Genomic DNA, 22,467 nt, shown 5'->3' with positions numbered 1-22,467 from the left:
AATCTCAAAGAAGCTTAGGGTTGGGAGCTACTAGGCATTTAGCAAAAGGAACTAGACGAGATACTTTTTTCAAAACATTGCATGCCACACTAGGCGTTGAATGGCTAGAAGTTTGAATTTTTTGAGAATGGAGCTCATGCAACTCTTATCTTCAATACAAAAGCTGAGAGAATGCAGATGCTTAGACAATCTAACAAGTTGAAAGGATCACTAGTGTGGTTTGCAAAGGACTCACACTCATCCAAAGAATAAAGCCTCAAAGCTTGCAAAGTGAAGGTGGATAGGCAAGAAGAAAAACGGAATACCTTTTGAGATGGCAAGGCATAGATCAAGGATTTCAAAGCTAAAACAATAGGCAACTGATATATGATATCCAATTACTTCTTTTTCTTTTTGTCTTTTGCTTTGTCAGTTTTGCTGGTTGAAAGAGTTGTTAGAACTTCAAGTTGCTTTCTTATGTTTAAGATATAATACCCAAAATTAAGCCAAAGAAAAACATTTCCTCGATGTGTAAGATATTGGCTTATTATACACACTTGATGTGACATATCCCTTTGTATATGCTATAACTTTGAAAGAGACAATCCCTTTAAATGCCTCAAAGTACCTTATGGGTGAACAACTTTACAATCCTCTCCACTTATAACCATGGCCAGTAATTCAACTATGTTCATTCAACACCCAACATTTTATTAGATAGATTCAAAGGTAATACTTAACAAACATGTAGACACCTTTATATATCACAAGCATCAAGGGTGGCCATGACTATTCAAGGAGGGTTAGGACAAATAGGGGCATCACAAAATTGAAGCATTTTCTTGACAAATTGTGAAGTTGATCGTGCAAGGCATCAAGTATTGTCTCATCAAGGTGATACATGTGATGTCACGCAAGTAGAAAATATGTGATTTTTGTAAAGGAGCTATTTGTGATGTCATAATTAGCCTTTTCCTCAAATTCTTCGATTCAATGGATATATGAGTTAAAAGTTGGAAGTGTAAGAGTAGTTATGCCTTCCACTCAATCCATACAAGTTTGAAAGAATACTAGGAGTTGTGTCTTCCTTATGAATGACAAGATTGTATGTGCATGTGATGTATGCTTATCAACCTTTTGGTCAAGATCAACACTCCTGAGGTGGTTGCACTTCCTTTGAGCAATGATCCATCTAAATATCACCTTTTCAAAGCTATTGAACATTGAAATCCTTAAGAAGTACTCTTAAACACTTACAAATAGGTTATTGCATAAGGAATATATCAAAGGAAAACCTTAATAGAATACTCCAAGCAAAATCCAATTACAACAACATACACAAAGGATTACACTCACACCACAGAGGGCAACCATTATACAGAAACACTTTGTAAGTAAATCCAAAAGCAGGTACCATACTCTTTCCAAGATACTTTGCAAGTAAAGCAAAAAACCTGCACCATACTCTTTTCCAAGACATGAGCATCTCAAAATGTCCATAACAGGTGATTACGAAAACAACTTTCATGATGCATCACATGACTTCCCTTAGAAATTCTGCATGCAAGAAGTGGGATACCCCAATTCCTTTTAAGGTCTTCTTTAAGCCTATGCACAAGTGTAATTGCACATTTACATTTAATCCAAGAAGGGTGTTGCACCTTGATTGCCCAAGAGTGGTGATCTTGACCTAGATCTCCTTTCTACCTCTACTCTTGATAACACTAGATTGAAATCCACGTCCCTCAAGGCCAAACATAGGGTACAAACCATATACAAGATCATACGGTAAGGATTTTAAAGGCACAAATAGATTCCAATTGTAATTGGCCCCTTTATCTACCTTGATTATATCCTTTGGACCATTGGACATCAATAACCTAGTCTAAAAGGCTTAACCTATGAATTATTTTTCGGCTTAGTGTGAAAACCTTACACAAGTCCATAGGGTAAGGGTCTCAATGGAATAACTTAATTTCAGTGGTGAGGGGGCATTGGACCTACCATGATTCTATTATGGCATAAGGCCCCACTAAGCCATTGCCCTTGTAGACATTAGCCCACTCTATATGCTTCTCATGGAAAAATGTTCACCTTATGGTGCAAACCTATATAAGAATATAAGGAAATGATTTTAAGAGGTCAAGTAGATTCTATCTTGATGTACATCTTAATACCATTTAGGAACATGGACATACCATATGAAGGTCCTATCTAAAACTTGTTATCTTGGTCTAAACATTCTTGAACCTACCATATTTAGGCCCATACAGACCTTATTATCCTACTCTAAACATCTTAAATCCCTTATCCCATTGAATATGACCATAAGTATTTGAAAAGAACAAGGATCCATGTGGAAAAACACTTGTATAGCACTAATATAGGATATTGAAATGCCTTTGGTTAAAACTACCCAAAAAAATGCACCCTCTAAAGATGCAAGGCCCCCCCTTTCAAGGGTGCTACGCTGGATTACTCTTTCAAATTACACAAATAATGTGGGTCAATAAAGGAACATCTACTCTAGATCCAAATTACTGCTATAGTTGACCATGTACTTCATTGATTTCTCATCATAAATTTGTCAATAGTTTGAATTTCTAAAGAGAACCATTAAAATTTGCTATTTAATCTAGCATCAACTTGCTCGCAAGTTGTAGAAGAATTCTTTCCTCATATCCTTAAAGGAGATGATTCTCTTTCTTGATAGCATCTTATGTAAGCAATGTTGTCATTTTAATTTTTATTGCCTTTTGTGAAAGTGAAACCTAAAATGGATAAGTTTGCAATGTTTAACCTCTCTTTATTCTGTAAAGTAGCTCTCTTCTTAGAAAAGCTACCAAATGATTTAAATCCATTCTTGTAATTTTTCGCAAACGTGTTTTCATGGTCCTAATATTAATGGATTAGTTTATCTTCTAATCCTTTGAATATTCATAGAATTGACACTCTCCTGGATTGGTGAAATGGATACCAAGGGATTTGACACTCTTAAAGATGACAAAAGTGATTTCTTGGTCTATTTTTAAGGAATTAGTTCATCTTCTAGTCATGGTATTAGTCTCCATTTTAGCCAATTAGTCTTTGGATCTTAGCGGAGTTATCAATCAAGTGGACATATGCCAAATAGATGTTATTGATTTGCAAGAAACTATCACTGAAGAAATTTTGCACTGATTCAATCATAAGGTATGATATACTAATGTGACTGGAAAAACAACATTTCAAATTTAGGGATTAAGTTTCTATGATGGGATTGATGGTCACCAATATTATTTCAATATCCATAGAGTCTTGTGATGTTACTATACATTTGAAACCATCCAAATAAGTGGAAGAGAAACTGCCTTAGCTTATGGAAGGGCCATAGGTTTAGATAGTTTATGTATTATAGTATTTTTGGCTTGTGTGAAAACACTTTGAGAAACCCTTTCTCTCACCTTTCCATTGGCCTTGCAATGGGCATAATTTTCCTAGCACGTTAAAAAATGTTAGATGAGGGTATGGATTATGGATGATGCTAGTCCCCAGTGCGTTAACCCTTGAAGAACCAAAAAGATGTAGATTGACACTAATTTACAAGAAGTCATAGATTTATTGTTAGTCTTTTCATATCAAGCTAAATTCCTATTAAACCTACTATACCTCATGTTTTTAAATGCTAAGTTGGTTTCATAAAGTTGTGGATAGAAAATTGAATGGTTACCAGACATATAATCATCAGGACACCTCAGCAAGTAGCCACAAAATTTTTAGATTTGAAAGGTGGAAATAGCCCCAAAAAAACCCTTTAAGGAAAAGAAGACAAACTTATGTTAAGAAAACAAAATGTTAAGATTTTGCTCTGGCAAATGCACATAATTAACGTTCCAATTCCAATATGTTTGAGCATATATCAAGAATAAAACATGATTAATAGGCTACCAACCCTTTAATGCAAATTGAGTGTGGTTGTATCTTAGCGCCGTTAACATTATTTTATTCCTAGTTCCCACCAAATTTAAGGTAAGCATACAAGAGAATATGAATGTGGTTGCCCTTAGGATATTACACCAACTTTAACTTTGTGTCAAAGCCATTCAACTAATTCACACTTCATTAAAGGATCAACTATCAATTTTACCAATTAGATTCATGTGTTCGTCAAGTCTACGTACAAATTCGCCACTATGTGCATGTCATTATGAACATGTCTATTGACTTTTCCTAGCATGGTTTATGTATGTGTACAAGATCATAAAACACGAGCAAGCAAACACACATCTAAAATACGTCTATATTTAAATTCTTACTTTTTTTTGCGTAGTTGTTTACCCCTCGTCCATACGAATACATGTTGCAATTTTGAATTTAAAAGTCTCCTCCTTAGATGTACACATGATAGTTATATTTGATAACTACATCTTTTACTCCATTCTCTCCGAGAATGGCCTCTAAGTCCCCATAATTTAAAAATCCCATTCCATGAACGACGTGTTCACACGGTGACCGCCCCAAGGTTAATGCTTCCTCTATGCCTCTAGATTTACGCAATTTGGGCAACATTCTTTTTAAAATGTTCCATAAAGAGAGAATATGACTAAAGAAGAACATTTTTTGCGCACAACTTATTGTGTGCCCGAACTCCCTATTAATTTTCAAAGCATGGTCTATATTCTAGTGTAAAGTGAGCTGATTTTAACATTTATGAATCCTGCTCTCTTTTAAAAGTTAGTTAACAAAACAGGAAATTCCTGTACATGCTCCTGGTGTTCTCCTTCAAAAAAGATTTATTCGCAAATTAGTCTTATGAGATTGATTTTGATGGAACAAATTTTGTTTAAAGATAGCATTACTCATTTGTTTACACCAAATTTTGAAAAAATCCTTTGCCTAACAGTACCACCTGGGATCTTTTGACGTCGTCTTTGGTGACCCGTTCTTGAACTCTTCTTTTTGAACCTCCAAATCCGTTGCCTTCTGATCTCTGGGTTTGCCCGTGTCCTTGCTACCGCAGACCTTGCTTCACGCACTGCTTGGATCATGTCACCTTCAGGACAGATCCACATCGGTGGCGCCGGAGCCTTCCTTTCTTCCTGTGCACAATTAACAAGATCTTTCATGCCTGCACGTTTGCAGTCTTGCAGGAATTCAAGCCCTTGCAATGTCACTTCAGGATTCTTGAGACAATGAACAGTCGCCTTTTGATATCGCTTATTCTGCACAAAGCAAAACAGAAGATATATCAGATCCAACATGAATTTCAAATTCTGGTAATTTTCCCAGGTGAAAGAGGAGGATGGGTGGGACACGGGGAAAAGAGTAGTAGAGTAATAATACCATACTCTGCCTGTACAAGAGAAACAATTGGTTTAAGAAAACCATTGGTTTAATCATGGACACTTCTTCCTATGTGAAACCAATGTTCGATGGTTGAACTAATTATTTTTCCGATAAATATTTTTATCAGCAGCATGTCTGACACCCCTTGATAGGGACTATAATTTTAACCTGTTGTTGATTGCAACATTAAAAAATAACACTCAAATATTGAAGTTCCTTAAATCCAACTACATTAAGCACTCACATGGTTATAAGATTCTTTCAAATAGCCAGCATCTGATAAAACTCTTCCAAATCCTCTCCACCAAAGTTGATTTCTGTGGCTGGACTCTGTACACTAAAAATAAGAGAGAGACTGGTGAGACAACTGGACAAGACAATTTCGTTCACATGTACATTATTGCCATCACCTTAACAGTTTGGAAAAATCAGGCAAAAATAATATATATATCTGCTCTTTCCCTGTGCAATGCACAGGCCTTATTTTCATTTCAGAAGGGAGATTTAAACTTCTTAAAAAGGATGCGGTGAGATGCTTAATGCTGCTATCCCAATATCTGTAATGTGGAATTTTTGGACATGCTCTTTCAATACTGCTTGGATCCTTACCCTCAAGGAAAGACTATATTAACCATCTCATTCATGTGCTATTAACTCTTCAACCTGTCATTACATAAACTAAGCAGATGGATAAGGCATGCTATACTGTAGAGTGAGCTAGCAAAATACTTTTGCAACACTATCAGCAGCATGATGAAACGAATTGATTAAGATTTCAGAAGTTGTGCACCTCTCTGGTTTGAAATGCAGTCTATTGTGCATATCTGTTATGTATACCTATTGTGCATACTCTGCGACTACATCAAATTTCCTTTTCTTGACAGAGAATATTTCTCCAACCTATTATTACAGAATTAAACAGGATGCAAAGAGTACACCACATTGTAGAGTAGTACATCTGCAATATTATCAACAGCATGCCGGAATGATTGTTTGTTAGGACTTGTACTTGCCCGACTCCTTTTTCTAGTCGAGGAAGCCTGCCTTGATGCAAAGGAATCAGGAGCTTCCTGCAAGAAAATTGCACTAGGCAATAAAAGTAAAGACAGCTACATCAACAGAACAAAGAAACACAATAAATACAATATTTCCTCCAGGTCACCTGGGTTTCAGAGAGTATCGTGAACAACATCTCTGCTTCCTTAGTCAAATTCTCTGGAGCAGGAGGGCCCATTGTACATACATCACAGCTATACGTCCACAACAGAGCAGTTTAGAATCTAGAGTTTCATGCTCTATATTGACAATACTATCACATCTAAATCCAGAAGACAAAGCATAAAAGGAGACCTCAGAAGAGAAAAATCCAATGCAGTTATAGCCTTGCAACTGGGATGCACTGTCTGATGGCTTAAAGTCAATCCATTACAGGCACCTGGAACCACATGTGAAGTGGGGATTGTGCAGACTTACATACTGGACTGAAAATTTGTGGAGGAGCACATGTATTAGCAAGGGAAGAGCCAGCACTGTTGCTGTCAATAAGCTCACTAAATCAATCACACAACCAGTTATCCAATATGTACCTAATATACCCAGTAATAATCCTAAATCTCTGGTACGGTTAACTGCAAAATATTTTTAGAATGATTGTTATGTTAACCAATGTGCCATAACCAGTTTGGTAAGCGCCCTGCAAAGCCAAGCACGTCTAGGGTCAATCCGAACACCTAACAAAAACTAGGAAACTCAAAAAGATGGCCCGCTCCAGTGCGGTATCAAGAGAAACTTCAACTTTCCTTGCTTGGAGCGTTGGTAATATATGAAATTGTGCATGCATCAGTTGGAAAAAGACAAGTGTGCATGCACTATGTTCTCTAGCACCAAACCTTCATCAAATTCAGCATCCTGAATGCTTCAAGCGTCTGTCAAAAGGTCCCAATGCACCTCTCCCACTAAATCCAGATAGTAAGCATGAGATCAGCCCAAATGAAACCTAATATATCAGCAGCACAGGATGTGTGTCCACCAATGACCTGAGCACCTCTCGAACACTATATCCACAATAAGTAACGCTCGAAACCACCTCCCAAGGCAAGACCACCTGTGAAGAAGGCAGTTCCTGAGCCAGGACGAAGTAAGAACAAGTCATGAGGCTCCATGGTGCTAAGTTGTGGGGACACATCCGTGACACCGCCGCATGACTAATGGTTACCTACCTCTGACTCATGGGCACCAACCTTTTGCCCCAAAGAGGTACTCCTACATCACACTGAAGCACTCAAAGGTGATGTATGAGAATAAATTGAAAACTCCTGAGTCCTATCTAGACCACCCTGCGAATATGGCAAACAATGCGCTAGATCCTTCTGCAAGCTAGCATCTCATACATAAGGAGGGCCTGCCCATCTACTAAAGCCAAGAGACAACTAGAATACCTTTGAAAAAATAGTTAGCCAAAGAAAGTATGAGACTTTATTGGCCCGGCCCTATCGATCCCCCAAAAATGAGACCAAAAACTCAACTGAAATCCTTCTAAGTAGCATGAACAACTGTGGGAAGATGATGGGCGGTTCTCTACTAAATCCTGTATCCAATCCTCCGGGAATACTAAGATTCTATAACAATCCTTCTCAAGCCTTGTACTTGCTTTTTGAAAACCTCACTGCAAGTGCCTCTGTGTGCATTTTGCCCATTCTTGAAGTGTTCTTCCTTTCCTCTTCTTGTAAGGCACTAATGATGCCTTCTAATGAGGGTTGAGGAAGATTCTTCAAAGTAGTAACCACATAGTCAAAATCCTCAGGCATGCTCTTTAAAAGCACTACCATAGCATCATCCTCAGTGACAGGGGAATTAATTGAAGCTAGTTGTGTCATAATACTTCTCATAGTGTTGACATGGGCAGCAACATTATCTCCCTCCATTTTAAGTTCAAAGAACTTAATTTTCAGAATTAATTTGGAAGTATGAGAGCTAGCACCAAACAATATATCTAACTTGTGCCATGCTTCAAAAGGGGATTCCAAATCTGAAATGTGGTGTACATAGTCATCACCCAAACCTAATGCAATGATGGCATAGGCTTTCTCAATTCTCTTTGCATCTGCAGGTGTAGAAGTAGAGTCAATGGCTTTTCCTTTACCTTTTGTTGTAGTTGATTCACCTTCCTGAGAGGTTTGAGTTCCTTCTTTGACTGAGTTCCATAGATTCTCCTTCATAAGCATAAACTTTATCTTCATCTACCAAGTATGGAATCCTTGGCCATTGAACTTGTCAATTTTATAAGTAGCCATGAGAGGGTCTTACCTTTGTCAGGCAGTGTCTACTCTCTTACAAAATGACTAATCTTGTGGAACAAAGAAATCTCCCTCACTATACAAATGTAGATTGCTAGACATAAATTTAGAGAATCCTAATTGTTTAGCATACTCATACCCTGTTGGCTTCTCCCAAAGTTTCTTGGCTGGGGTCTTCTTCACTTTGAGTTTTGTCCTTCTTGTAGTCTTCTTCAAGTGATTAGCATTTAAAGATCCCTCAGAGCTTGGCATTTTGACAAAAGATCAGTCCTAACTGAATTTCAAACTGAAAATACATTCTCTGAACTGTACTTTGGCATTACTTCAATCCTCAAGCATCACTCTAGCATTTACTCTAGCATCAAATTTTCAAAAACTGTCAAAAAATGCTTACAAGGAAACAGAGTAACTTGGAGGCTTGAATTCTCACTCCACGTATCTTCAGATTTGGGGCTTTGTAAGCTGAAATGAAGGCTTTATACCAGAGAGTAAGCACAGCAGAGGAGGGGTGAAATAGTGCGCCACATTGCCTGTGAGAGTCTCTCCAAAGTCGATTGTTCTTTGGCTGATTTCTCTACAACTAGTAGACCATATAGGCTCAGATTTCACCAGCAACAAGCTCTAGGCATTGCCTAACTTGTGCTTGAAGGGGAGGTCGTCATTTGCTCTGTAGGTGCAAAATTTCGCTAATAGTCGGCGCACTCTATTTGGATCAGCACGGACGACAGAGACCAAATCTAGAGGAATGCTTCGAGCCAAAGGTGCGCCCCAGGGGGTAGAATCTTCAGTTAAGAGGGTTTGGCAAAAGGCGCAAGGAATGAAGAGAACGGAGTTTAGCCATTTCTGAAGAGGAAGGGAGAGAGAGCTTCAAAATGGAGGTGATGGAGAAGATGATGAGGTGGCACTACCAAAGTGGATTCTCTAGAGCCTACCAGCTCTGATACCAAATGTAGAAGTGAGTGGGATAAAAGAGATGCATGATGACACAAAGAGTGAGAGCACAAGTGAGGCAAATTCCATTGTATTAGAATGAAGGAATGACCTCCATTTTATAGAAAGAGAGGATGGTGTAGGCACCTCCCCTATATCAGTGGCAATCAACCCCTACATCAGTGGGACTGGCCTAAATCAAAGGAACCTCCCATGTGGGGGCCTTTGGCTTACACCATCACTTAGGTCACACACTAGACACATCATAGCACCAAATGTGCCTCTACAACACACACACACACACATGTGACTCCCCTAGATGCATACATGCACCATAGAGCAAGCCCTTGACCATAGTTATCCCAACAGGGACTGGCGATCACTATCAACTAATAGTGATCCCTTACAACCAGTGAAATAAAATATTACAAACTTTATGTAGTGAGTACTTGTTGGGCTAGCTTGTGTGCTAGACCCGCTACCTTGTTTCAATGTTCTAATATCTCCTTCAAGTAGCCCTTCCTATTAGATTTTAGATTGGACCCCCTCGGAGTGCCATTGATGGACCTAGTAGAGCTTGGGATAGTGAGGCACTCGAATGATGCATCACAAGTGGCAAGGTAAGGACGACATCTATTGGCTATGGGAACAATACATGACTTGATCATAAATAACGGCCTCTAGAGATGGCCGTTATCCAAAGGGCTCAATTGTTTCCCACACGGTGGGGAAATAAGTACAGTGGACTACCTCATGGGGTCCCGAGCCTTTATGTCACCGGTACATAACCTTTACAATCCCCCCTCCACCCCCCCCCCCCAAAACTCAATGACCATTCCTACCTGGTATTCATCATCTTGGCTACTTCACAAGACAACCAACCATGATCCTCCTTCCCCCACCCATGTTCAGATTTACTTTGACCATGCCATTGATGCGGTCTATGCGAGCCACTTTTCTCATGAGTTACCGACCTCCCTTGGAGATGATGTAAACCTTGCCCATGCCTTAGACACCCTTGTATCGGTGGTTCAGGATGCCACCGCCAAATTGTTCCCAAGCACAATTAGAACTACAGCAATCCCCAAGCCGGGAAGATGATCAATCATACTGGAGAAGGCTTCAAGGCATTTGACGATCTCCAACGCATAGCGAATCTCACGCCATCTTCTACGCTATACGAGGCAAGCTATCCTCTCACATAGGCCGGATGAGGTCACTCACTCTTTCAAAGGAGGGGATATAGCAGAAGCCAACTGCTGCCACCCATGTCCATCACGGGCCCGACTATCTGGCACAGATCTGCCACATTGCTCTATGACACCCCAGCCCATGCACGACTAGATATGTTCTCCCTGCCCAGGCCCACCACATCCACCTTGTTTATCACATTGAACATGTGGGCTGTTTTGCGCCAACTCCATAACGGAAGAGCCTAGAACCATGAGGAGCTAAGCATAAAGCACTTTGCACAAAGGTAGGAGGTCTTGGCTCTGATCCTAGCATACATGTTCAACCATGCTGCATGCCATGGCTTCCCCCTGCTTGGTGTAACACCAACACAGTACCAATACACAAAGCAAAGGATCTCATGGATACTCAAAACTACCGCACTCTCATGATTGGCCACATACTGACCAAGATTTACGCGTCTATATTAGAGAGCATTCACAAAGGAACAAAGGCAGCGGTTGGATTCCGGAGACAACACTCTATTCTAGACCACATTTTTACTCTTCGGGCCATCATTGAGGAGGTGAGATCGAGATCCCAAAAAGTCCATGCTTGCTTTGACACATTTCCACAATCTCGTATGATTAGAAGACTTCAGGAAATGCAAATTCCAAAGAATCATGATGGGGGGGGTGATGATGAGTTATATGATTCAGAGGGAGAGTATGTGCCCCACGTGATGAGTCAGTTAGAGAGAGAGTGTGTGCCCCAAGTGGCCTGTCAAGTTTGATTGAGAGCACAATCGGAATGAAGCAGGAATGCCTCCTCTCATCAACACTTTTTGGCTCTAAATGAGAGATCACGGCCCTCATTGACCGCCGTAGTGGTGAGAGGTCACTGCTTGCGAACCTGATGATACAGAAATTATTATACACGAATGTTATTATCCTCATCGCCTCCTCAACAACACGCTTACAAGGACATCTAGACCCTAGACTTGTTTTGCTAGGAGAGAGACTTGATAGTCAACCTTGATAAGACCAAGGTCATGATTTTCACCACCTTACGCACGGTATTGCAACTATATAGTTTCACTTACTGCGGGGGGAAATGTATCCCAAGGCAACCCTGCTAGAAGCGCATAGGCTCTCCCTCTTATATTCCAGCCATTGTATTGTCCTATAATCCATTTTGGCCTCTTGAAGACATTCATATACCTTCCTTTCTTTCTTTCAATCATTCTTCCTTCCTGCCCATCCATCCTAATAATGAAGAAACAACACCCAAACAACGCGAGGCCAAGACTCAATATTACAAAATTGAAATCTTTTAGATATGTACTCAAGTACTAATATATCAGGACATAACACTGTAAACCAACATTGAAATATCAGAACTGCTTTTCAGCCTAATCTTTGCCAAAGTTTCCCAGCATGCTTTTGGTATGAAGTTAATTAGGTCAAAAACAGAATACATGCATGGCATGCCCTTAACTTGTTCCACAAACTCAAATCCACCGAGAAAGCTCCTATCCAATACTTGCATAGGTAAAATGCAACTCACACATTACACCGAGAGTTCAGGATGTCCTCGCCAAAGTACTTCAGTAGAATGCCTGCTCTACATTTGCTGGTGGAAAGGCCATATCTACAATAAACAGGCAGAAGAAGAAAATGAAAGTATCTGAAGATGAGTCAAAAAAAGTAATATTCTTGACCTTAAATTTCGCTCATGTTGTCACACATTCTATGTCCTAACAACAGTACCTGAAACATTGTTCCAGCATAGAGAGAGCATGTGATGTTTGCTCTGGGTCTCGCCAACTAGGTAAGAGAGATGGAAGTACTGTCATATCACAATAGAGAGCTGAACCACACAAAATTGAAGCTATCAGATAGACAAGCAAATTGAGCAGAGAAAAAGGACATGCTTGCTCGTAACTTTATCACATCATAATTTGATCAATAACAGCAATCGATTTGAGATTTACGATTTTCAAGCATGCTCATACTTACTGCAATCTGATGGAAATCCATCCCTCCCAGCTCTGCCTGCCTCCTGATAATAAGCCTCTAAGCTCTGTGAAGACAGCATGCATGATCTCACTAACTTCTATGGTATAATATGTCACTATATTTATCAACCCACAAATAACAACCATCAAAAGCAGCATATTATTGAACCTACTTTCCACGTACCTCTCACAAAATTGATTCTTAATGATCCATCAAAACACCACTTTTCCCACTGCTGGTCGATCTGCTACGTGCCCCTGTTTCTTCCCCTCCCGCCCTCCCTCCCTGTTGCCCTCCTCCCTAGCCGCTCTACCATCCTTCCCAGCTCCCGCCTCCCATTGTACAACCTGTATGGCACCCACACAGTCTGTATGGATGCTCATACAAGGCCGTGCAGCCCCATCCCCCTCTTCCTCTCTTGCCAGCTGCTCCTTCCCTCTCCTCTCTTGCCTTTCCCAGCCCCTCCACCAGCCTTACCTCCCCTCCCTCCTGTTCCCTCTCCCTGCCGGTCCAGCCCCTCCCTCTGTTGGATTATTTTTAGTTCTCCTCCTGTTAGTTTCGCCTTACTGAAATGTTGTTCATCGGCTTCAGGTTGGCCTCCGATTTCAAGATCGGAGGATGGGCTTCACCTTCAGCCAATCCTTTTGTTAGTTTCCCATTGGTTTTTCCCTCAAGTTTTTGCAATAGTGGAATTTGCCTCATTAGTTTCAAGTCGGCTCCCATTTCAAGATCGGCAAATGGTTTCACCTTTAGCCAATCCTTTCAACCATTCGAGCTTCTTTCAGAGTGGTCACGAAGGTTCCTCCTCTCCATTGTTTGCCTTCTTGGCAGTCAAATCTTGGCTTCTCTTGTGTTAAAGTCATTGCTTCTAACCCTAATGTCTCTGATTATCACATCATACTTCATACACAAAGGCTCCTCCTCCTTGGCACTCAGGTCTGATGGCTTCCCTCATGTTAAAATCATTGCTTCTGAACCTAACATCTCTGATGATCACATCATACTTCAGTGACCAAATGGCTCCCTCTTTTGACAAAGGATTGAGATTACAGGTCATGAGGATCAATGTCATATTTACAGACTCTTTGGGGATTTTGCCAAGGATTCCCTAAAGGAGAAAAAGAGGCCCAAGAAGGAAAGGAAGAATGCTCCTCCCTCTTCGAGACAAGATCCTTCTTGACAAGTTTGTTGATCTTGCTACCTCAGATCAAGAGACTCCTTCTCATGCCCATCTTATGCATTCTCAGACTCTTGATCAGCCTCTACCCGCACTCATCTAGCTAGATCTTCAGACATTGCTCCCGGAGTGGACGCCTCATTTACTTCTTTGGCTGATTACTGAGACTTCACTAAGTTCATACCTTCCACTTTTGTTGATACTCCAAATCTTTGGAGATGGCATTGACTCCCACTTGCACAAGACAATATGGTATTATCATTCCTGCAGTGGACTTCCCGACTCTCACTCATGCCAAGAGAGGATCAAAGAGGGTTGAGTTTTCCATTGCTCACAAGCACTCTTTTGGAGAGTAGATCTGAGCTTTCTTATCATGCACTAAACTCTTTGAGATTCAGATGGGGGGACGACTCAATAAGCACTTTCTCTCTTTTCTTGCACCTAGACATGGTAGAGAAGAAGTTTCTTAGCTAATTGATTTGCAGTCAAATCCTAGATACTGTCATGCATATTGCTTCATATTTGTATGGTTCCCTCCTTACTATAAATCCTTATAGGACTCTGAGGGAGTTCTGAATCAAGAGACAGATAGTCCCATTGTTTCTGAAAGAACATACGAGAATCTCTCTTGATGCCACTTTTCACCAACTAGAATTCACAAGGACAAATGCCCAGGTTCACATGGTTTGACCTCTTCTTTCTTGATTGCCTTTTGGGAGGACATTGGTCATCATGCCACTTGAGCTCTGTAGAGCAGATGGGATGCTGGTGTGATACCTACTTCATTTATTGAGGATCTTCGTCATCTTATCCCTAAGGGAAGGGTGCATGAACTTCATAAAATGATGGAGGCCAATTACACCTTTGGGCACTTGATATAAACTTTTAACGAAGGCAATCAACCTTTGTTTACAGCCTCTATTCCCTGGCTTGTTACATGGCACACGAATTGGCTTTGTGCATGGTAATATCTTCTCATTTGGGAGGCCTCAGAATGGGCCAGATAGAGTGGCCGAGACCTGGCTATTCTACTCTTGGATTTAGAAAATAGATTGGGGTTTCTTGAAGGGTATTCACTGCGTTTTGTTTTCCCTAATTCATAGGTTACAGGTATGTCCTCTCTTTATAGATCAGCCCAAAGTCCAAGTTCTTATCAAAGATGCTATTACGGATTACTAAATCGGTACGTCAAGGATATGAGTCTCTTATTTGTTTGTGGAAGAGGCCATGATCCAGTGAATCTCATCTCATGAGATCAATTTGGATGGTGCATCCATGCTGTACTGAAAGGGGGAAAGCAGGTCCATCTGAATACACTGACTAGCAAACCATGTGGATACGGGTGCATACCATGATGTGCTGACCCCGCTCTCTGGTAACCATCTGGATGACTATAGTGCCAGCCAGTCATAAGAGTGCGGTAGTACCTAGTGTCCATGGGATCCCCTGCTTTGTGTATCGGCAAAATGGTGGTAGTACTCCAAGCAGGTGGGAAGTTAGGACATACAGTGTGATTACACATCTGCGCTGAAATCAGAGCTAGGACCCCCTGCGCATGCGTGAAATGCTCAGTCTGTAGCCTCTCATGATCCTAAGCTCCCCAATTGTGGAGCCAACAGAGTGCAGTCTGTACATTCTATGTAGTGAACAAATGACAAGTAGTAGGCCTAGGCATAGAGGATATATCAGGTGTGCCTGCATCGGGGCGTCATAGAGTGAGCTCGCATATGTGTGCCAAACATGCGGATTTGTGATGGGAATAGGCAGCTTCCCCGCACATAGAAGACGCCACCTGATGGTAGGATCTCACCCTCGAAATGATTGGATTACCTCATACATCCTATGTGTGAGGAAAGACCGCCTCTTACAACATGTGAGTTGTCGTCAAATTTGCACCTCGGGTGTTGTTAGATGACCCCTAGGCTCACTCACATGTGAGGTAAGATCTCATCTCTCTGCACTCGTCATCGAACCAAGAATTTTAAGACATTCTCCAACCTTGGCCATCTATTGCGGATCGAGTCCTAGGAAAAGATCTAGTAGCTACGTCCTATACCACTAAGAAAAGGGTGTCTGAGGCGGCACAAGCAAGGTCTGCATCATCTCCAGGTTAATCTGGAAGCTCACGGGCCAAGTGGCTCACATAGACTGGATCAAGAGCATAGTCAAAATGGATTTGGACACGTGTAGGTGTGGGAACGACTCTCCCATAGTTGGACACATGTAGGTGTAGGAACGACTCTCCCTATGGGAGGCATAGTAGCTGAGATGCTAAAATCTAGGTATGAGTGGTCACCGCAAGGAAGGGGAGGAGGCATAAAAAAGTCGTATATCTGTGATAAAAAGGCTAGGGGGGCCATTAGATAGTTCATTGTGCTTGTCCCCCTGCCATGTGGAAAACAAGTAAGCCTGGCCAGATGATGGCCATCTCTGAAGGCCAATATATAACCAACTCAAGTAGATGTCGTCCATATCCAGTCACATGTGGTGTATCTATTGAGCGCCTCACTATCCCAAGCTCTGTTGGATCTAGCTCCGGTACTATGAGGGAATATCATATGCAAAATCTAGCAAGCCCGCTTGTGTCTCTCATGTGCATGCATTGATGTCACCCAGGAGGATGTCTCCCTGCCTGCAGAACTCTATGATGTCATCATATATCGTCTCATATGGGCCGTGCCCCTCTGTAGCAACCTCATGCGCATAGGATGATGTATCTAGCAAAAATAGCACACCACAATGAAGATCAACCATGACTCTAATAGTAGCTGGACTCGTATCCACATATGGCATGCATGCTCCTCTCTCGGTATCATCGATATAAGCGGTCTCAAATGTGATCTAAAGAGAACTATCACTCCTCAAGAGCCCTGTATCATGCTGTCTCTCCTCATCTCTCTCCTATTCGCCTGTAAAGATGTCCTGAATCTACATCTGTCGAGCACTCTCTCGCTCTCGCAAAGGACGTGGCCTCCTTGACCTCTGTATCCAATGGGCTATGTCACGAGTGACGCCTCGTCTCTGGGTGTGCTCTCTCCATGTATCCAATGGGCTATGTCGAGAGTGACGCCTCGAAGTTGGCGACTCCTCCGAGGAGAGGTAAGATAAGCTGGATCTCGATCATGTGTACTTAGATCACTCTTTGTGTCGTGCTCTTTGCATCTCTGGCTCAACAGGGTTACATTGTTTCTTCCCACTCATCGACACTCCCCTCATGTCAGCTAGCTCCTCCTCCTCCACCCATTATGTCCAGTAGCTGATTCAAATACATAAGAGCCTGTGACATGTCGTTGTGCTACCTCAGCCTCTTGCGGCACGGTTACCTCTTACTCCTACTTGATATGTCACAATAGTGTCTCTCTATGCCACCGCATCTCAATCAGATAGAGCCCAACGTAGAGCTACTCATGGAAGTGGATCAAAAGTGAGAGTGGACCAAAAAAACAGCTCAAAATGACCTAATTAAAAACCAAGGCGGAGGCTGAAAATGCCACCTCAACCCTGAGGGACACTCAAAGAAGAAAGGAGATCCTCTCCAAACTCTGAAAAAGGTAACTCTCCTGGCAGTAGCTGCTCTGGAGGATCCCTGCATGCTCGGCCATATGGCCATCAGAGGGTGTACTGTGTCAAACCAAATACTGGCCATAACCTAAGAAGGGTGAACCTGAATACCCTCCATCGCCTCTGTACACCTAGCTCTCCAAATATGCCAAGCTGCAATGCTAGCCAAAATCTCCCACAACGTGTCTACTGAGGCATGAGCAGCTCTTAAAGGAGTGAAGGGAGCAACCTGGAGGGAACAAGACTCCACTGAGTGTCGCTGTACAATGAGAGCTGGATGTGGATCATGTCCCTCGAAAAACACCTGAGGGCCAGTAAGAGATAGCCAAGCCACTGAACCCCAGGTCATATAGAAAGGTGTTGTAGCCTGTATGAAAGATACTAAAAATCCTACAACTGCAATGTGACAACGAGGACAAGTAGGGTCAGCCCCAAACCTGGATCTCACTGTCATTTTTGGACAGCCAGCTCATTTTGCAGTGAAAGCCTTGAGGCTACTCTTGAGCGCACATTTTTCCTTCAGGGATTTATTTTGGCCATGGGAAGCAAAGATTGGATGGGTATGTTCTCAGCTGAGTACAAGCTCGATGGACCCAATCATCCCATGTGGTCATACATGGTGAAAGATTTGCTCGTTACCAAAAAAATTTGGGGTATTGTCTCAGGATCAGATATTCGACCTTCCTCTGTGGCATCCACTTCTGCTACTATTGCTACAGTTGATGCAACTGCTACGGCTACTACCACCGTTGGTGCAGCTTTTACAGCCACCTCTGGATCTATTACTACTCCAAGCACCCCTCCTACACCCGAACAGGCCAGATGGGATGGTAGAGATGCCCAAGCACATTCTATCATTGCTTTTTCAGTCAAGATACATATCATTCCTCACATTCGATCTTGCAAAACATCAAAGACTCTGTGGGACATCTTGGCTTACCTTTACCACGTTCGCAATGAGGCACGTGTTGCTTTCTTACGCAGGCAATTGGAGAATGTCAAAATGGAAGAGGGGGACAGCATGGATGCATACATCACAAAAATCAATGATTTTCAAGAGTAGCTCAATATTGTGGATGAAATTATTTCAGATGCTCAGGTAGTGTCCACGACACTCAATGGACTTCCTGAGTCCTACCAAGGGTTTGCTACTACATTGAGGTTGGTTGCCATGGGAAATCCCTACACTTCTACTTTCGACCAGCTTGTTTCCCTTCTCCTGCAGGAAGAGCAGAGTCGCACAAATCGTGATGCCTCTCAAATTGCAAATCAGGCTTTTGTTGCTAATCACAAAAATAAGGGAAAGAACGGGCAAAATTACAGCAAACCCAAGCCTTCTGGAGGCTCATCTACTGCTGGACACTCATCTAATCCTACCCCATCTGATGCAAAGAAGAAAAACAGCAAACGTTGTCATTATTGTCGGAAGCCAGGACATGACATTTCTGAATGTCGCAAGTGCATCGCTTCTGAAAAAAAAAAGCAGCAAAAGGGACTTGCTATCACTACTACTGCTACTGCCCCAAATCATGGTCATGAGGTAGCCAACATTGCTCACCATGAGTGGGCTTTCACAGTGACATGCCTGTACCATCCAAAGAAGCATGCTATAGCCTTGTGTGTCTTAGATTCTAAGTCAGATTGGTGCTTTGACAGTGGTGCTTCCAAGCACATCACTTCTTGTAGATCACTCTTTCACACATTGGGGTCTGCTCCACATGGTGGCACAGTGACATGTACCAACAATGCATCATATCCCATGAAAGGGATTGGCCAAGTCGAGGTCACTTGAGTTTCAGGTGATACGATAATGCTCATGGACGTTTTGTTTGTCCCAAGTATCAAGAAGAACCTCATCTCCATTGCAGCCATATCCTTGAATGGCTTTCGGGTTCACTTTGATGGTTATCGATGTGCCCTATATGACAACTGGTACGATGACATTATAGTACTTACTGGGTCACTTTCTTCTGGGCTATATCATCTTGATGTTTATGACAAACAGCTTGCTATAGAGGCAGATTTGGTGGCTGAATCTGTAATTTCAGATTCCCACTTATGGCATGCAAAGGTTGGGTCAGCTCAACTACAGAAGCTTAGTTAAAATGCATTCACAAAACATGGTGGTCGCTCTCCCACCCATGCATGCACCGGTTAAACATGTTTGTGAGGGATGCTTGTTGGGCAAAATGCACCGTTTCTCATTTCCAAAGGATGGCATAGTTGGTGCATCTAGGAAGCTTCACCTTGTGCATAGTGATGTGTGCGGACCGATGCGGACAGCATCTCTTGGGGGCTACCTTTACTTTTCTACCTTTGTGAATGACCACCAGATTTGCTTGGATATATGGCATGAAGGCCAAATCTGATGTGTTCCCATGCTTCAGACATTGGCTTGCCATGGCTGAAAATGAATCAGGGAACAAGCTCCTTACTCTACGCACTGACAGGGGGGGAGAGTGCATGTCCCATGAATTCTCTGATTTTTTGGCAGCTCGAGGTATTATTCATCAATGTACAGTGCCTTATACTCTGCAGCAGAACAAGCTGGTAGAGAGGAAAAATCCGTCAAAGATGGAAATGGGCAGGTGCATGCTCAAAGGAAAGTCTTTGCCAAATAAGTTTTGATTGGGTGCTGTCATGTGCTCCAACTATGTGCTCAATCGGGCACCCACAAAGGCATTGAAGACTATTACACCTTATGAGGCATGGCACCGTCACAAACCTGAAATTTCTCTACGCGGATGTTCGGGTCATTGGCTTATGCTCATGTGCCATCTCAACTGAGGCACAAGCTTAAGACAAAGCTGTAAAATGCATATTCATTGGTTAAAGCGCAGAGAGCAAGGGATACATCCCAGCACGGGCAAGGTCATTGTCAGTGGGGATGTTGTATTCGCTGAAAATGTGCCTTTACCTTGACTAGAAAACAAAAAACAGCCTTATTCCTTAGATGTCTTTGATACATTGTTCCCTCTCTTACAGATCCAGAGCAGTATGCATTCACGAACAGCGACTGGGCAGGATGTTACGACACTAGGGTGTCACACTGTGGCGATTGTTTTATGCTTGGGGCTTCATGCATCTCTTGGTTCAGCAAGAAGCAGCCTACAGTTGCCACATCTAATTGTGAGGCTGAGTATAGAGCAGCTTTCACAACTACAGTAGAGTGCGTTTGGCTCCGCAAGTTGCTTGCAGATCTTGATATCATTCAGCCCGGCTCTACTACGATCTACACCGACAGCCAGAGTGCTTTGGTGGTTGCTAGAAACCCAGTGTTTCATGCGCGCACAAAGCATATTGAAGTGCACTATCACTATGCTCAAGAGTGACTGTCTGGTGGAGACATCCAGTTGTCCTATGCTCCCACCGAGGGCAACTTGGCATATCTTTCCACAAAAGCTTTACTGCAGCCCAAGTTTAAGGCATTTCGACATGCTTCACACTTGGCTCCTTTTGTTACGTGAGAGATCACTCTATACATATCATAGGTTGCTATATCCCTCTGGGACCAATATGTGCAACCATGATGTAGTTTCCAGGTATTCCTAAGATATTTCCACGATACTTCAGCCATACCATGGAGGGGGGTTTGTTAGCACTTAGCCCTGGTATGAGGCTTGTAGATCAGGTCAACTCTATGAGTTGACTTCTTTGGTCAACCATATGGTTGACTTGGGGGCCACATAGGCCACCCTTTGTATTTTCCTCTCATCAATTTGAGCAGTACTACGTTTTTCTCCAGCTTGTTGTTTCCACTCCCATTCCATTGCTTCTTGCACCCAACATAGAGTAGATTGTATTGTTTTCAGTCTAGCTAGATGCCTGTCTTCAGGTGCCACGATCAATCAAGCTGAGGTTTCTTGCCACCCAATACATAGATTAAAAAGTACTACTTCCTCCCTCCCAAAGAAATTAGCTTCACAACTTTTACAAAAAATGCAATCAGCTAGGCAATCTTTTCATTGAGATGCAAAAGGAATTCCTTTGAGAAATGCAAACCATCTCTTCACAACAATGAAAACAACACAGAAAACACTCACCTGGGGCCAGCCATAATGCACAATGTGCCTCACATTTGGCTTGTCGATTCCCATTCCGAAGGCAATAGTTGCCACTACGACCTGAAAGTGGTTTGAAAACACACACCCTTAAAGAAATAATAACCTTAAATGGACAAACAAAAGCATGTGTGCACAGTGCTCCCAAACTCATTCAAAAATGCAACCTTCGAAGCACCTATATGAGAAACCTAACCTCAGATCATTGCCTCAAAAACCTTTCCTTGCTTATTCAATTCACAACCTAACCTTACAGTATTCATATAAATAGACATACTTAGCAATAAAACAGACGTTCTGTCCCAACTCAAGATGCTGATTGCAGTTTCTTCCTCTCAAAAGGTTTTCCCCTTGATGACGAACTATCCAGAAATCTAGTGTAGTTCCGTGTTTACATAACATCACACATTTATTTCCTCACAGTCAATATCACTCTTCTAATAAGCCCGAATCACACCATGGTTGCACTATATAGCTGCTTGACCTGCTCCCTGGCTTCTCCACGCCCAGTTCTGTGTCTCCCCCCTCCCCCTTTCTTATCGACTTCCTCCCTAGCCTCCCCACCCTCCTCAATACCCATCTCATGTTTCTGCACCTCCTTTGCCCCTCATCCTCTTGCTTCTCTCGGGCTTCCATTTCTACTTATTGCCCTCCCTAGCATCTCTGAAGCCCGCTAAGTCCCCACCTCTAGCCATACACCCCATACAATGCCCATATAGTCTATACTGTACAAACTATATGGGCATTGTATAGACACCCATACCAAGCCATACAACCACATCCCCCTTGCTCGCCCCTTCCCTTCCCTTCCCAATCCCCATGTCTAGACATAATGTGCCCAATGTTGTGAAGGTCAGGTTAACAAAGAGTCATGTAACCTAAGCCTGAGACAATTAGGACATGGCATACCTTTGGTACAGTTAGAGTAGCCTTAGGGTTGAGGCAACTAA

At 42.2% G+C, this 22,467-nt stretch overlaps 1 protein-coding gene across 6 annotated transcripts in view; it reads right to left on the bottom strand.

The window, feature by feature from the left end:
* Positions 1–4,680: 4,680 nt before the first annotated feature.
* RECQSIM (RECQ helicase SIM) overlaps positions 4,681–22,467 on the bottom strand; it is a 53,453-nt gene continuing 35,666 nt past the window's right edge. Inside the window, exons 10-17 of one of the 6 annotated variants that reach the window (XM_087376478.1) lie at positions 21,500–21,580; positions 12,719–12,782; positions 12,470–12,569; positions 12,267–12,350; positions 6,467–6,554; positions 6,261–6,374; positions 5,549–5,641; positions 4,681–5,180 (exon numbers count right to left, since the gene is read on the bottom strand). In XM_087376478.1, coding sequence (XP_087232604.1) covers positions 4,818–5,180; positions 5,549–5,641; positions 6,261–6,374; positions 6,467–6,554; positions 12,267–12,350; positions 12,470–12,569; positions 12,719–12,782; positions 21,500–21,580 — 987 coding nt within the window. In that variant the 3' untranslated portion in view covers positions 4,681–4,817. Of the gene's footprint in view, positions 5,181–5,548; positions 5,968–6,260; positions 6,375–6,466; positions 6,555–12,266; positions 12,351–12,469; positions 12,570–12,718; positions 12,783–21,499; positions 21,581–22,467 lie in introns of all 6 variants that reach the window. The other 5 variants (XM_087376483.1, XM_087376493.1, XM_087376487.1 and 2 more) reach the window with 5 other exon arrangements.

The sequence above is a fragment of the Dipteris shenzhenensis genome, chromosome 1, assembly GCF_047967505.1.
Source record: "Dipteris shenzhenensis isolate YYH24624 ecotype China chromosome 1, Dip_SZ_1.0, whole genome shotgun sequence".
Classification (NCBI taxonomy): Eukaryota; Viridiplantae; Streptophyta; class Polypodiopsida; order Gleicheniales; family Dipteridaceae; genus Dipteris; species Dipteris shenzhenensis.
This window is presented reverse-complemented; position numbering and strand designations above follow the sequence as displayed.